At 38.5% G+C, this 13,794-nt stretch overlaps 1 protein-coding gene across 5 annotated transcripts in view; it reads right to left on the minus strand.

The window, feature by feature from the left end:
- NALCN (sodium leak channel, non-selective) overlaps positions 1-13,794 on the minus strand; it is a 3,563,801-nt gene that overhangs the window by 573,887 nt on the left and 2,976,120 nt on the right. For all 5 annotated transcript variants that reach the window (XM_044071239.1, XM_044071242.1, XM_044071240.1 and 2 more), the window contains exons 26-27: positions 13,121-13,288; positions 89-193 (exon numbers count right to left, since the gene is read on the minus strand). In XM_044071239.1, coding sequence (XP_043927174.1) covers positions 89-193; positions 13,121-13,288 — 273 coding nt within the window. The remainder of the gene's footprint in view (positions 1-88; positions 194-13,120; positions 13,289-13,794) is intronic.

Genomic DNA, 13,794 nt, shown 5'->3' on the forward strand with positions numbered 1-13,794 from the left:
CATTAGGCTTGGTCCTTCTGCATTTAAGGCAGACACCTCGGAGGAAATAAACATTTTTAAGCAAATGTAATCATTAAATGATTATTACCCTTGTTATAATATGTGGATCATTGCATTTTGCAAGTTTTCCTGCAAAAAGTTGTACTCCAAAACTTGCAAAGACAAGCATCAATGTAAGAAGAAGGATTGAGACCTATGGAAAAAATAAAATATAAGAATTACAAAAAATACTGATCAATACTTGTCATCCTTCCAGTCTAAGAAAACAAAAAAACATACACAACTCTTCCTTTATACAGATTATTAATATTTCAGCAACAATTCAGACGATGGACATTTTCAAGATATTTAATTAACTATAAAAATTCCCTGCACATGTTAATCCAGACTTATGTCTACGTAGGATAGATAGACAGACTAAAAGACAGGGGTGAGTCTTATAAACACCTAAATTCCTTCAACTACTATTAGGCTACTAAATTAGCTGCCATGCTGATCATATAGCAAAATAAAATTGATCTTCAGTTTACACAGAATATTTTTGAAATATGCTAATATATTTTCTGATTTACATATAATAAACTGAATAAATAAATATAATGCCACTGCTGTGTATTATTTTTAGATTTAGTTGACAGTACATTTTAACAGTTACCTGAGCAACTGCTGCAGGAATACATCCAGGACAACAATCATAGGAACCATATTATAAATCATGGATGGGATCCAGTCGTGCAAATGTTTTTAATAGCATTCTGTATTAGGCATATATTAAAATTTACTAAATCATGCTTTCTTTACAAATCAGTGGCATTTTTGTTCAGTTGTGAAACTTTTCCTCAACAGCACTGCGCCAAAAGCATAATTGTACAATTATGGGTCATTATTATTCAAAAATGAGCACACTGATTGGACATCCCAACCAGTGTGCCCATTGTAAATCAAGCATATACCAAAAGAAAAAAGTCCGGCCACTGAAGTGGCATTGAGTGGCTATACTATTCTATTGCCATATGATTACAGGATGGCAAAATTAAAAAAAAATCAGGTGCTTTCTGCAAAAGTAAATAATCAGAAAGGTACCTGATTTTCCATGTATTCAGATGCTGTCCCTTGTAAAATGTCAGCCAAAAAAAAAAAAAGCAATAAATGCCCAGTACATCAGCAGAGGAGGACAACAGATCTGCTATACAAAGACATTATTTAAGAAAGGTAAGCAATTTCTTTATTAAATTCTGTCATTGTATAATAGCAATAGTTCACTCCTGGGTGTGGGTATATCAGGATTCATCCACACCCAGTAATGGGTTATTGCTTAATAAGCTACTGCAATCATTTCCCTAAAGTTGTATTGTCTCCTGCATAATACTAAAGTGCAGCAGAGTGAGGGATTCATCTTAACAAATAATCAGTGAATACATTTATATATTCACAATTCTTTTTTAACGTGTTGGCAGTACTCCCTTTATCGGAGGTATTATTTCAACCCATGTCTTAATAGTAATATGTCTGCCTTTCCTGCTTGAATGGCTGAGCTATCATTCAGTACCATGAGAGTCAGAACCAACTGTTAGATAAGATTCTGAAGGGTTCTTTGAGGAAGAGCCTATAAAATGATTTGTAAATGATTTGTAAATACTTTACACATGACAAAAATGAAAAAAAAAGACCCTATCAGTGGTAGTTTGTTACCTTTGGTACATTTACAAGACAACCCTTGTGCACTCAGAAGGAAAATTATTTCTCTCTATTGTGTCCTTTGTTTAAAACTGCTGTAGCTGAGAGAACCTTTTATAGACTGGGACCTGCTACCTGGAATTACCTGCCTACTGACATCAAAAATCTAGAAAACACTGAAAGCATCAAAGATGCACTTAAAGACCATCTCTTTAATTAATCTACCCGAGATTCCTGTCATGACAAGGGTTAGTTAACTTACCCTATCATGAATAATAAAATACATTTAAGAAACTTCTCACACTCTTAGTGTGGCATCTTATAGACATATATTTCACATATACATATTTTATGCATTTCTTAGCTTACCTATCTATCCATTCTTTTCTCAATGCTCTCTTGCTGGATCTTTTAATCTTACCCCATCTGTGTTTAATTTTACTGCTTTTAATCTTACCCTATCTGTGTTTAATCTTACTGTTTTTAATCTTACCCTATCTGCGTTTAATCTTACCGTTTTTAATCGTACCCTATCTGTGTTTAATCTTACTGTTTTTAATCTTACCCTATCTGCGTTTAATCTTATTGTTTTTAATCGTACCCTATCTGTGTTTAATCTTACTGTTTTTAATCGTACCCTATCTGTGTTTAATCTTACTGTTTTTAATCTTACCCAATCTGCGTTTAATCTTACTGTTTTTAATCTTACCCTATCTGCATTTAATCTTACTGTTTTTAATCTTACCCTATCTGCGTTTAATCTTACTGTTTTTAATCTTACCCTATCTGTGTTTAATCTTACTGTCATGTACTGAATTTGGTATCAGTGTATTCATTCTGTATGCAATATTTTTGATTAGAAAAACCATGATGTATTTTCTGCTCTCTACGCATGGGTCATGGCTGAAAAGGGTCAATAGACCAGCACACTTACCAGTGAACAAACAATAAATAAGTGAATAAATAAGGCTGACAGAGAAAGACAGTTAGGAAAATGAGACAAGCAGTCTATTGTATTAGAAATCTCTACTAAAAGAGGAAAAAGACTTTTAACCTTTACAGTAACATGAACATCTCATCCAGTTTGACAAACATGATTTTCTAGTACTAGGCTTCCTACTTTCTTTTAGGTTTTCAACAACCTAAATGCAGAAAAATATATATCTTTTTGAAATGAGTATCATCTCAGCCTCCATACTGTGAGCTGATGAAACTACATAGCTGGGTGAGTACCCTCCATTTCTACTGTGACTGAAGCTGCTTTGTGAGAGGGAAGTGAGGAAGATGATCTACACTCTTATACCTACCTCCTTACCTTCTTACCTACCACTGGGAGACCCATGGCTGCCTTGACGAAAGGGGACAATCAGGATTGCATATATATTTCCTTTTCTTGCTTTCAAATGAGCTACTTGAGACAGATAAAATAGAAGAAATACATACAAATTGTTTGTCACCCAGTACTTTTAGAGGGCATTCTATTGCTCAGTCTTGGGAGCTGTGCATTTTCTCATAGTGGTTGCTGAAAATAGTTGAAAATGCAAACAGTGAAAGCACTAAGAAACTGTAATTAATAAATTGTTTTATTGGTGGGTTGAGCCTTTATTCCAGCTATTTGGTGTTTTTGCAAGTGAGTGGTATTCATTTTATACTGCTAGTCAACTGTGGAGTGGTATTTCTCTGGAGGAGTTTGAGTATAAGGCCATCATGTGTAGGTCTGGAGACAGAGACAGCTACAATAGTTGCATCGTGATCCTACAAGGCTGGTAACATCTTCTGAGTCCCTACTTAAGCCAAATGGCTGTAATGACATCTATAATAATTTGGATTGCAACTGGGAAATATAATTTTGAATGTTTTGATAACTAGAGCAATAAATTACATTTTCAGACAAATGTGTTTTAATTAAAATGGGCTTTGGCTCAGTGAGGCTGCAGAATAACCATATAGTAAATACTTAAATTAATAAGCAAGCAAATAAATAAATATTGCCTTGGCAGTCCATGACTCTAGAAGCATTCCCATTCTGAGCTTAAAGTACTCATCTCAGATGTGGAAAAGACAGGAAGACTCTGCCTAGGTTGGAGTGAACTATAAGACCCCCGTACCTGAGCTGAGTGATCCAGGATAGACTCAACAGAACACTAGAGGGAAGTGGTATTAGCACTTCTTGTGAGGGGTCACATACTATTCTTTTTCATCTCTTTTATAGTGAGCTTAAAAATTCTTAAAATATTCCTCATTTTTTGTGAGAGGTGGTGGAATATTTAATACTAAATAGATCATAAATTATTTTATGAACTGAATGCTATTTTTTATATATATATTTTTGTTCAAGTACATAGTGTTTGATAAGCAGTCACAGGTTAAGCAATCCTTTTGATTAAGTTATTTATTCATATTGCTATCAAAGTTTATTATAGATTTAAGTATTTTAATTGCAGGTATGGTTTATAAATGTGAAATGTGTCTAAAGAATGTCCTACCACATTTCACTTACAGACTAAGACCCAAATGGATTGTTACCTATATGTTAAACATCATATTATTTTACATAGCATTCTGTGTGATACAGACACAGAATTTGTGTTCACTTGAAAAACTGTGATGATTCCATCAGGTGACAAAGTGAGCTCTAAACAGACATAGACCCTTAGCTGGTATGCATGTGCCAGATCCTGAAAGATCTCAATATGGTCTTGTTCTGTGAGAACACAGGTCCAAATTCAGAAAGGTTCTTCTTCTTTTGGCTTTTCCTGGTTAGGGGTTGCCATAGCGGATTACCTGTCTGCTCATGATTGGCAGTGGAGTTTTACGGTATCGAGTTGCCAGCCCGGCGCCCAACCTTCCACAGAAGGCACACACATGCACACACTCACACCTAGGGCTAACTTAGAGTGTCCATTCCACCTACAGCATGTCTTTGGGATGTGAGAGGAAACCAGAATACCCAGAGGAAACCCACATGACCACAGGGAGGACATGCGGACTCCATCCAGAAGGCACCCCAGCTGAGGATCAAACCGGAAAACCTCTTGCTGTGAGGTGGCAACACTAACCGCTGCACCACCATAGCTGCTCCAAATTCAGAAAGATTACTGTACCATAATTATTCTGCATTTAGGCAGAGCCATATCACAGTGCTGCAACACAAAGACATGCAGCAATGCAGTGGATGTTCTCTGCAGTCACGCTAAATACTAATAAGATGTTCTGGGGGAAAGGCTTATGCTACTTAGTCATGTGTTCTTCCATGGAATTGCCTGTGGTAATCCATTTATACAGCCGAGCAATTCACAGAATTGCCAGCTGCGCACTTCAACATAGCAACTCAAGGCCACTCATGTTATTGAGTACAGCCAAAAGCTGATGTTCAACTGTTGAGGGAAAGGTAAGTGCAAGGGAGTGTAGTGTATAGGTAGTCTTGGGGTGTGTGTGCATGAGAGGCTGCATATGTGTGCATGCATGTGTGTGGGTGTGTGTGAGGGCTAGGTTTGGTAGGGGGGAGGGTGTGTAAGTCAAGGTGTGAGTACTTTCATGTGTGGGGTGGGATTTATAAGGGTGGGGGGGTGGATGGGCTGTTATACCTCCACACTTTCCTTGACCAACAAGCAAAATCTGCAGCATTGGGTTGGGGGGTGGAACACCAACTCCCCAGGTATAACTTTATATCATCATGCCTTAACAACACTTGCACATAATGTGGGCTGGAGGGAACACCAGCCACCAGGATGACACTTCCATGTTGTGCCTTAATGGCACTTACATATAACATGGGTTGTGGGAGAACACTACCCACCAGGGATAATTCTTTAACAATGAGCCTTAATTGCACTTAAAAAAAACCACACAAATGATGTGGGCTGGGGGGAGCACTAGACACTGGAGATACTCTAAATAGTGTTCTTTAAAGGCACTAAAAGGGATTGAAATTCTGCAACCTCACACATCCCAAATAGGATATCAGTGCTCTGAGCCATCACTAGACACCAGGGATAACTTGGAAATAATTTCTGAAACCTGAAAAAAACAATTAAATTACAAAGGGACAAGAGGCTTTGAACTCTGCACCCTTAACACAGGAAAGAGCAGCATTAATCAGCCACACTAACTGATAATTTAGTATAGCAAGGTGTTTTTATAATATAATGAGGATCATGGACATTATTCAAAGCCAGCAAGAGTTTGTGAGTTACATAAGTTAGCCACAAAGAACAGTCTCTATGTGTGATGACAGAGTACTTTCTATCATCACAGAGGACATATAAGCATACCTGTCAATCACGTTTCATTATAAATCTAGAAAAATTCAAAACTAATGGTGAGACAAAGACACACTTTCAAGGATGGAATTTACTTATTCCTCTTATAAGCTCAGAAAGAATAACAGCTTTTGTTGAAGCATGCATTTACTGAAGGATATGAAGTCTGAAACTCTAACGTCTAGCATTAATGACTGATTGTAATCATCCGTGATTTACAATGGCACTGAAAACATAAACTGAGCCATCAGGGAGTTTGCCAACTTGGGGATTATTAAGGTGTTTGTGATATGTGTGTGTGTGTGTGTGTGTGTGTGTGTGTGTGTGTGTGTGTGTGTGTGTGTGTGTGTGTGTGTGGGAAAATGAATGAGGAGGAATGCCTGTGCTAACATGATTCATGGACTGCCAGTGTTAACTAACAGTGCAAGGTGCTGGTCTGAACTAGTGGTAGCTAATGGCAATTCAGACATATGCAGATTAGCCGATAATGAGGTCTTTCCTCATTGCAGCAAATGCACCCCTGAATTGCAAATGTACACATTGCAGAGACAGAGACTTTTTACTGCAGCTCTTCCCATGAGCACTGGAGTTCTTTCTGAATGTCAGTGGTAGTCTTTTTTTTTTAGGAATCTAAAAGATATTTAAATAATTTTGGCTCCTGGATCATTTTTTTTTTACTTTATAAGATCATAGAAGGTCTCCCCATTCTCTAGAAAACTTGACTTTTTATATGTTCTGCCTGAATCCAATGATTACCAGATTAATAAAATATCCTTATGTGGAGTCTGATATTCTACTTGATCATAACACTAACCAAAGTGTGACTAAAATCATTAGGAAGCTGACTGATAGCCAAATTTGAGCACATCACAACAGAATACCGTACCATGCCCTAAGTCATTTCCTGTGCCAAAAAATACATATCTGATCTCATCAAGCATCATTTCCAGAAACATCTTCTGTTGTGAAAGGAAAATATGCAATCGGTTCTCACCATGAACTCAAGTAGTCCAGGTATAAAACAGAACTATGTGAAGCATTAACAGCAACAGATGTTTTTGTATTCACATGCCATTCATATATCTTGATTTTAGTACTTTTTCACAAGTAATTATTAGTTTGGAGTTTTGAAGCAATGAAGCTATGTTGCTTCAGTTAAACTCTCAGTTGCTAATCCATGCTCCAAAACCAAGAGAACATAACCTTTCACATCAGTGGATGGGTTATAACCAAATTTTGGAACCACAATTTAAGAAAAAAATAATTTCATTTGTGTCAGAAAGAATATACAGACATGAAAAATGTATAAAGTTGACAGTGATTTCAGCAAAATCTGATTCATCACTCCTCCTTCATGAGAACTGATTGAAACAGAAAGAAGTGTGAAATGAGGGGTAAGTCTTTCACACTCCAATGCAGAGTTGAGTTCACCCTTTGTATCCCCTTTAACTATTATAATAACCTATTCGGAGTATGTACAACCTCATAGTGAGATAAAAAAGACTTTCAAAGATTGATCATCTTTGAGTGATCGTAATTTATGAATGAAGTTAATATGAAATCCAAACAAAATCCATAAAACAAAACTTATGTAACCTCACTTTTGGACTAGTACAACAGTATACAACATCAAATGTCAGTCTGTGCTACTAACACCAGCTACTAGCACTAAATGAAAAAAGTACATTTCTCATGTTATTATGTCAGTCCTACATGGTGTCTTTAGCAGTCATAACCAAGGTGCTTTACTGCATGTGAACTCCACAGACAGCTAAGGATACATGACATGTAGCACAGGCAGATTAATGAAACTGCCACATGCTTTGCCTCTAATCCAAGCAGCAGCTTAATCTATATTGTGAAGTTAATCTCACCAATTTAACCTGAGATAAATTATTCAGCCCCAACAACACTCAAGAATAACAACGTGTAGGCTCATAGCTTCATATTTATACATTAGGGTAACTACCATCAGGGCCTAGCAATCCAACCCAGTTGTGTCCCAATGCATCATGGACATTTATTAAGACAGGATATGTTAGCTAGGAAGTTCTAGTGGTTATGTGGGGAGGGAATATGTTAGTTTGGGCATTACTGTCTGCCTTTGTGTATCAGGAACATGGGAGCCAGACCAATGGTGAATTTCTGATTTCTCATCCATTGGTCAAGGTTAAGCTTAAGTAGGGTTAGGGATGTTCTCTACTTCACAGCAATGGGGAGCCTGTTCCAGGATATGGGATCCTCTGAGACACATATTTCTTTTGCCAACATATCCTATTTATGTCACAAGCAGAATTTAAACCCTTGGATCTAGTGGTTCAGATGCTGTTTGTTTTGTGAATGTGCAGAAGGTTCATTAGAACTGCATCTGAGGATGCCTCACCTCTCATTAACCTGTAGGAGACAGATTATGGACAGAGAGCTTTAAGGCAATTCATATAGGACAATGTGTTTATACCCTGGATTCTCTTGTTAAGGAAACCTTGGTGGCATCCCAATTATTGCATAAATTTGGACACGTAAATGCTGAAGGGGGCACTATACTGAGTGATGGGTCTAAAAGAGCTGAACAAAGTGGCACTATAAATTTCTTAGACAAGGATGCCATGCCCTTACTTATAAATTGGGGACACAGAATGATATTCTTATTACTTTGGCCACATGTTTGTCAAAGGCCAGATTATAGTCTGCATATGTCCCCAGATCCTGACTACTGGATCAATTCCTAGGGGTGTCTTATCAATGGAGTAATTAGCTTGGGTGAATATTTTCCCAAAAGGAATTATAATGCATTTCCTGGCACTGAGTTTTAGTCTGTGACACAGGCATCAGTCATTTGTCTGTGTTAGAGTCTCTTGTAAAATGTTTGTTTCATAGGAGGAATCTGTGAAAGCTCCCAATTTGCAGACATCTGAGAATCTGCTCAGCCAAAGGCCCTTGACAGTAGCTTTCACTTCACAGAAGTAGATGCAAAATAGAAGTGGTCTCATCACAGAGCTCTGAGGTACCCCACTGGTGACTGGTCTCTTAGTGGAGATGGTAACACCAATCCTGACATTCTCGGTCCTGTCTGAGAGCCAGTTGGCACTCTAGGGAGTTATGCAGGGGCTTATGCCCAGTTCTGTGAGTTTGTCAATTATACCCGAGCTAAGTATTGTATCAAATGCCTTAGCCAGTTCCAGGTAGGCGGTATGCACCATTTTCCCCTTATTATCCACTGTGTTGGTGACCTTCCCAAAGAAGTCCACCAAATTTAGTAGGCATGATCTTCCCTTGACAAAACCAGGCTGAGATGGGTCTGGTGTCTGAAGGTTCCTTATGTCTTTTTTGATCATTTCCATAATAATTAATTCCATGGCTTTGCATATTAAACTAGTCAGACTAACAGGTCTTTAGTTTCTGGGGTCGGTTGATGATCCACCCTTGTGAAATGGGATTGACCATTCCAGTACTCCATTCTCAAGGTACAAGGCCTGTTTTGAGGTTATAGTATAGGTCATATTTCCAGCTATTTAAGAGGCATCCTGAGATACTGTCATGGCCCACTGAGGCTGAGTTTTTGGCCTTAGTGAGCATCAGCAGGATGTGCTCCCTGTTAATAGTTGGAGGGGTATGCTAGTAGGCATTTCATGAATGAAGGTGGGAGGGAGTGGAGGGGGTTCCTATTATATAATCAAAGATGCATTCCTTTGAATGCATCTTGATCGAACTTGAAAGCACAAAACAGCAAAATAGAGAAATGGCATATAAACAATTTCTTTCCCTGGGAAAGAAATCGCTTGGCCGCCTCTGTTACTTTGCCATTTTCCTCACTGTAGTGCGATCTCGGAGTTGCTATATTTAAGTCAGGGGCACAGCCCCCCACTTTATGTAATGTTTTAAAGTTTTTATTTATTTATTTATTTATTTTTGTGAAACAGTGATTTTTTTTCCCTGGGAAAAAAATCACTGTTCTAAGTGTTCAGGATTGTAAGCTTTTGCTTACATGGGGTTGATAAGTCAGCGTTTGCTGATTTAATATAGACCCGAGTGGAGGATGGTGAAGTTTGAGCTGAATTTGTCAACCAGCAAATTCGCTATGTTGCTCTGCTCAGTGAAGGTGGTACCACTGACCAGCAGTTCGGCACACTAATGTGTGCTTTCTTTGAGGTTTCAGATACAGCTGTAGAAGGCTTTGGGGTTCTTTTTAGCTTGTGAGGCTACTGTGAGGCTATCTTGACCCCATAATTGGTTTTGTTGGCCTTAGTCCTCTTAGTTTTCTGTTTAGTTTAATTAGAGAGCTCCTATCATTATATGTGTTGCTCTTCCTGATTTAACCATGACTTTTTTCCTTTTCTTATATACTATATTAAGGTTAGGATTCCACCAGTGTGGTTTGTTTTTAGAGTTTGTTTTGGGCTTTCGTCCAGTAGGTACAGCAACCTTTATACAGCTGATTACATGGTTGTATAGGTTCTCTATGAACAACTCTGCACAGGCTGTTGTGAATTCAGGGTTGGGAGGGGCTTTGCATTTTATTAAACAATATCTTAATTGGGTGTAATTTGCTTTGGAATAGTTCCTACAGGGTTTGCTGGGGGTTACCAACCAAGGTGATTTTTATTTTGAAGGAGACAGCATTGTGGTCTGACCTTACCAGTGTATGGGGGTTGGGTGGGGCAGTGTTCTCTCACTTTTGTGAATACCAGGTCCAGTATGTTTGAACCTGTCATGGGTGACCACACTATTGGTCAAGGATATTTGTGTTATTAAAGTCCAGGAATAATTGTGCCTGTGAGAGTGAGGGAGCATACATTTCCCATGAATAGTGTATTTGCTTTAATAGTGAATGTCTCCAGTAGGTCTAGGTACAAGCTATGGGATTCTATGGACATAGAGGGTGAACTATAGCTTGCTAGGATATGGTATGGGACTCTGTCTATGGTGATTTTCATGTGGATTCCAGGGCATTGTCCTGTTTAACCAAAGGAGAATTCTGCTTGTTGCTAATATAAATTGAGACTCCTCCACCTTTTGGCCCTGTCTGTGCAGTTGATGGTCTAAATGTATGGAAGACACTGAAGGCTTGCACTGCTGGATTGTTTTCTGTGGATAAACCCATGTCTCTGTACTGGTACAAATGTCTATATTCACCAGAGTGAGGAGAGCTTGTAGTCTATGGAGTTGTTGTTTAGGCTCCTAGAATTGAGAAGTAACACCTTTACGTTTCTTTGGGTTTTGTTTCACACGTTGGGAGGTTTTTCCATTTGGCATCACGTAAAAAAGGCCCCAAGGGGGTGGATAAGGTTTTAGCCAATATTCAAGGGCAGACAGGTGCAGCCCATCATTTGCAAAGCAATGGAGTCTGTTAACCATGTCCTGCCATGCTGAAAAATACTGAATCTCCCTGGAAAGACACCAGAAACTAAGCCAATTATTGAACTCAGTCATCTTTTGTTCATACTGTAGCATCATAGTTAGTGAAGGTACAATGCTGCTCAATGTGAGGCACATACCTACCTAAGACACATCTTTAGAGAGAGATCAACAATGTCTCTCTTCATATAGTCCAGGGAAGTATATCTGAGGTCATTAACGTTCACATGGACTATGATAGAATCATACTGGTACCTGTAGTGTAGTGACCTGAGTGTATGCGTAACTTGGTGGATCTTGGCTCCAGATAAGTAACTAACCGTTATCTTCTCCTTGTTCAGTCCGGTGAGAGGGGCTCCTGTGTGTCATACAATGGAGTCCGCTATGACAAGAGCCCTGGGTAATGTGTTGGCTCACCTTATTGACTTTGCTCTTGGGACTTCACTGGGTGCAGGAGTATATGGCTTGTTTGGTGTTGCTTTTGGTGAGTGCTTTAGAGATTGCTAAGGATAGGTGTTACTGTTTATAGGCTTAGAAGGTCATTGAGGCTTGGGAAGATTGCTTTTTAGTACCTCAGCATAGGTTGGTCTATGTGTGTGGTGGATGTAGTGTGTGTGTTCTTGAGAAGATTGTTTGTATGTGAGATTTTTACTTTCAGTAAAATTGTGTATGTGCATCTCTTACATACTGTGTTTGTTTTTTGAGGATTAAATCATTGTTTGTGAACATGAGACTTTGGTTGCATTGTCTCAGGATGCCAATATCTACCAAGCTATGATCCATTATGCCAACCCCCAAACCCGAACAAATCTACAGACCTGAGGATTCATTATCTAAGCATACCACATAAGACACTTGGGGAGCTAAAAAGGAAGACAGAGTGAACTCGTTAAGACAATAATGATTCATTCAACTGCTGCAGCAGATAATACTTCATACAACCAAATTATCACAGGTTATCATTTGGTTTTCATTCTTTAATCAGATAAGTTTCAGATGATCAAGGCATGAATGCAAAGGCTGGGTGGGGTCCCAGCATACACGACCTGGAAAAGTGCTGAGGAAAAACAATGTTGTCTTGGAAACCATGCCCAACATGTAATGCTTGTCAACCAGGTAGCTGCTTCATAAATAAGGGTATGCATAAATAAGACCCCACTAATAAAGAAGGAGATGTAGCAGTTCCTATTGTAATATAAGTCTTGGTAAGTCTCTGAAATGGTTTGTCTACTTATTCAGAACAGAAACCTAAACTAGACGTGCAGTCAGAAACTGTTTGCTCACTCATTTGTTTGCTCATCAGAAATCTCAACTTTTTGGGAGCAAAAGAAATGAAGAAGAGTCAGACTTTCTAAACTGTAGTTTTGAAGATATAAGCAAAGCACTTGTTTCTGGGATCCACGAGATACAACACACTCACCTATAGATTCTTAGCATGTAGATGGGAAGTCAGAAGTTAAAGTATCTGGTCCAGCATAATGTTTGTAACTTCTTTAGGCATAAAAGGAACCTCTGGAGAAAGAGCTGTCTTATTTCATAGAAGAGTGTATAACACTCGGAACATTAACAGACCCTTTTAGCAAAAGCGACACACACACACACACACACACACACACACACACACACACACACACACACACACACACACACTCTTTGCAGTCATTGGCAAATCAGATGTGCAGTGTACATTTTGAGTGAACCAGACTGATTCTACATTTATTTGCTCTGACAGTTTCCATTTACAAGATTACACTAGTAGTCAGTGATTCTGTTTCACAAATATATTACATTCTAGAAATACAGACATTATATCTAAAAGTACATACCAAAAATATCTCCTTGAAGCCACTGAAAAGCTCTCGTACAACTTTCCTCATCTGGGGGACAAGCTTGAAAATACGTAGTGGTCTTAAACAGCGCAGAACCATTAGCAGCTGAGCTCCTGATTTTGCAGGAACATTATGAGGCATCCAGCAGAGAAAAATCAAGCTCACCTTGAAGAAAGAAAGACATCAATAATGAGTGTATGCGCAAATCTTTGTACGGTTCAAAGTTAGCAATGCGTGAGCAAATCTTTGTACGGTTCAAAGTTAGCAATGCGTGAGCAAATCTTTGTACGGTTCAAAGTTAGCAATGCGTGAGCAAATCTTTGGACGGTTCAAAGTTAGCAATGCGTGAGCAAATCTTTGTACGGTTCAAAGTTAGCAATGCATGAGCAAATCTTTGTACGGTTCAAAATTAGCAATGCATGAGCAAATCTTTGTACGGTTCAAAGTTAGCAATGCATGAGCAAATCTTTGTACGGTTCAAAATTAGCAATGCATGAGCAAATCTTTGTACGGTTCAAAATTAGCAATGCATGAGCAAATCTTTGTACGGTTCAAAGTTAGCAATGCATGAGCAAATCTTTGTACGGTTCAAAGTTAGCCAATACAGCATACAGATCAAGATCACAAGAAATGCATTACTGCTTGTATTACTTCCCTAATTAAGGTCCTTC

This window comes from Protopterus annectens, chromosome 5.part0 (genome assembly GCF_019279795.1).
Source record: "Protopterus annectens isolate FY-2018-M chromosome 5.part0, PAN1.0, whole genome shotgun sequence".
NCBI lineage: Eukaryota > Metazoa > Chordata > Ceratodontiformes > Protopteridae > Protopterus > Protopterus annectens.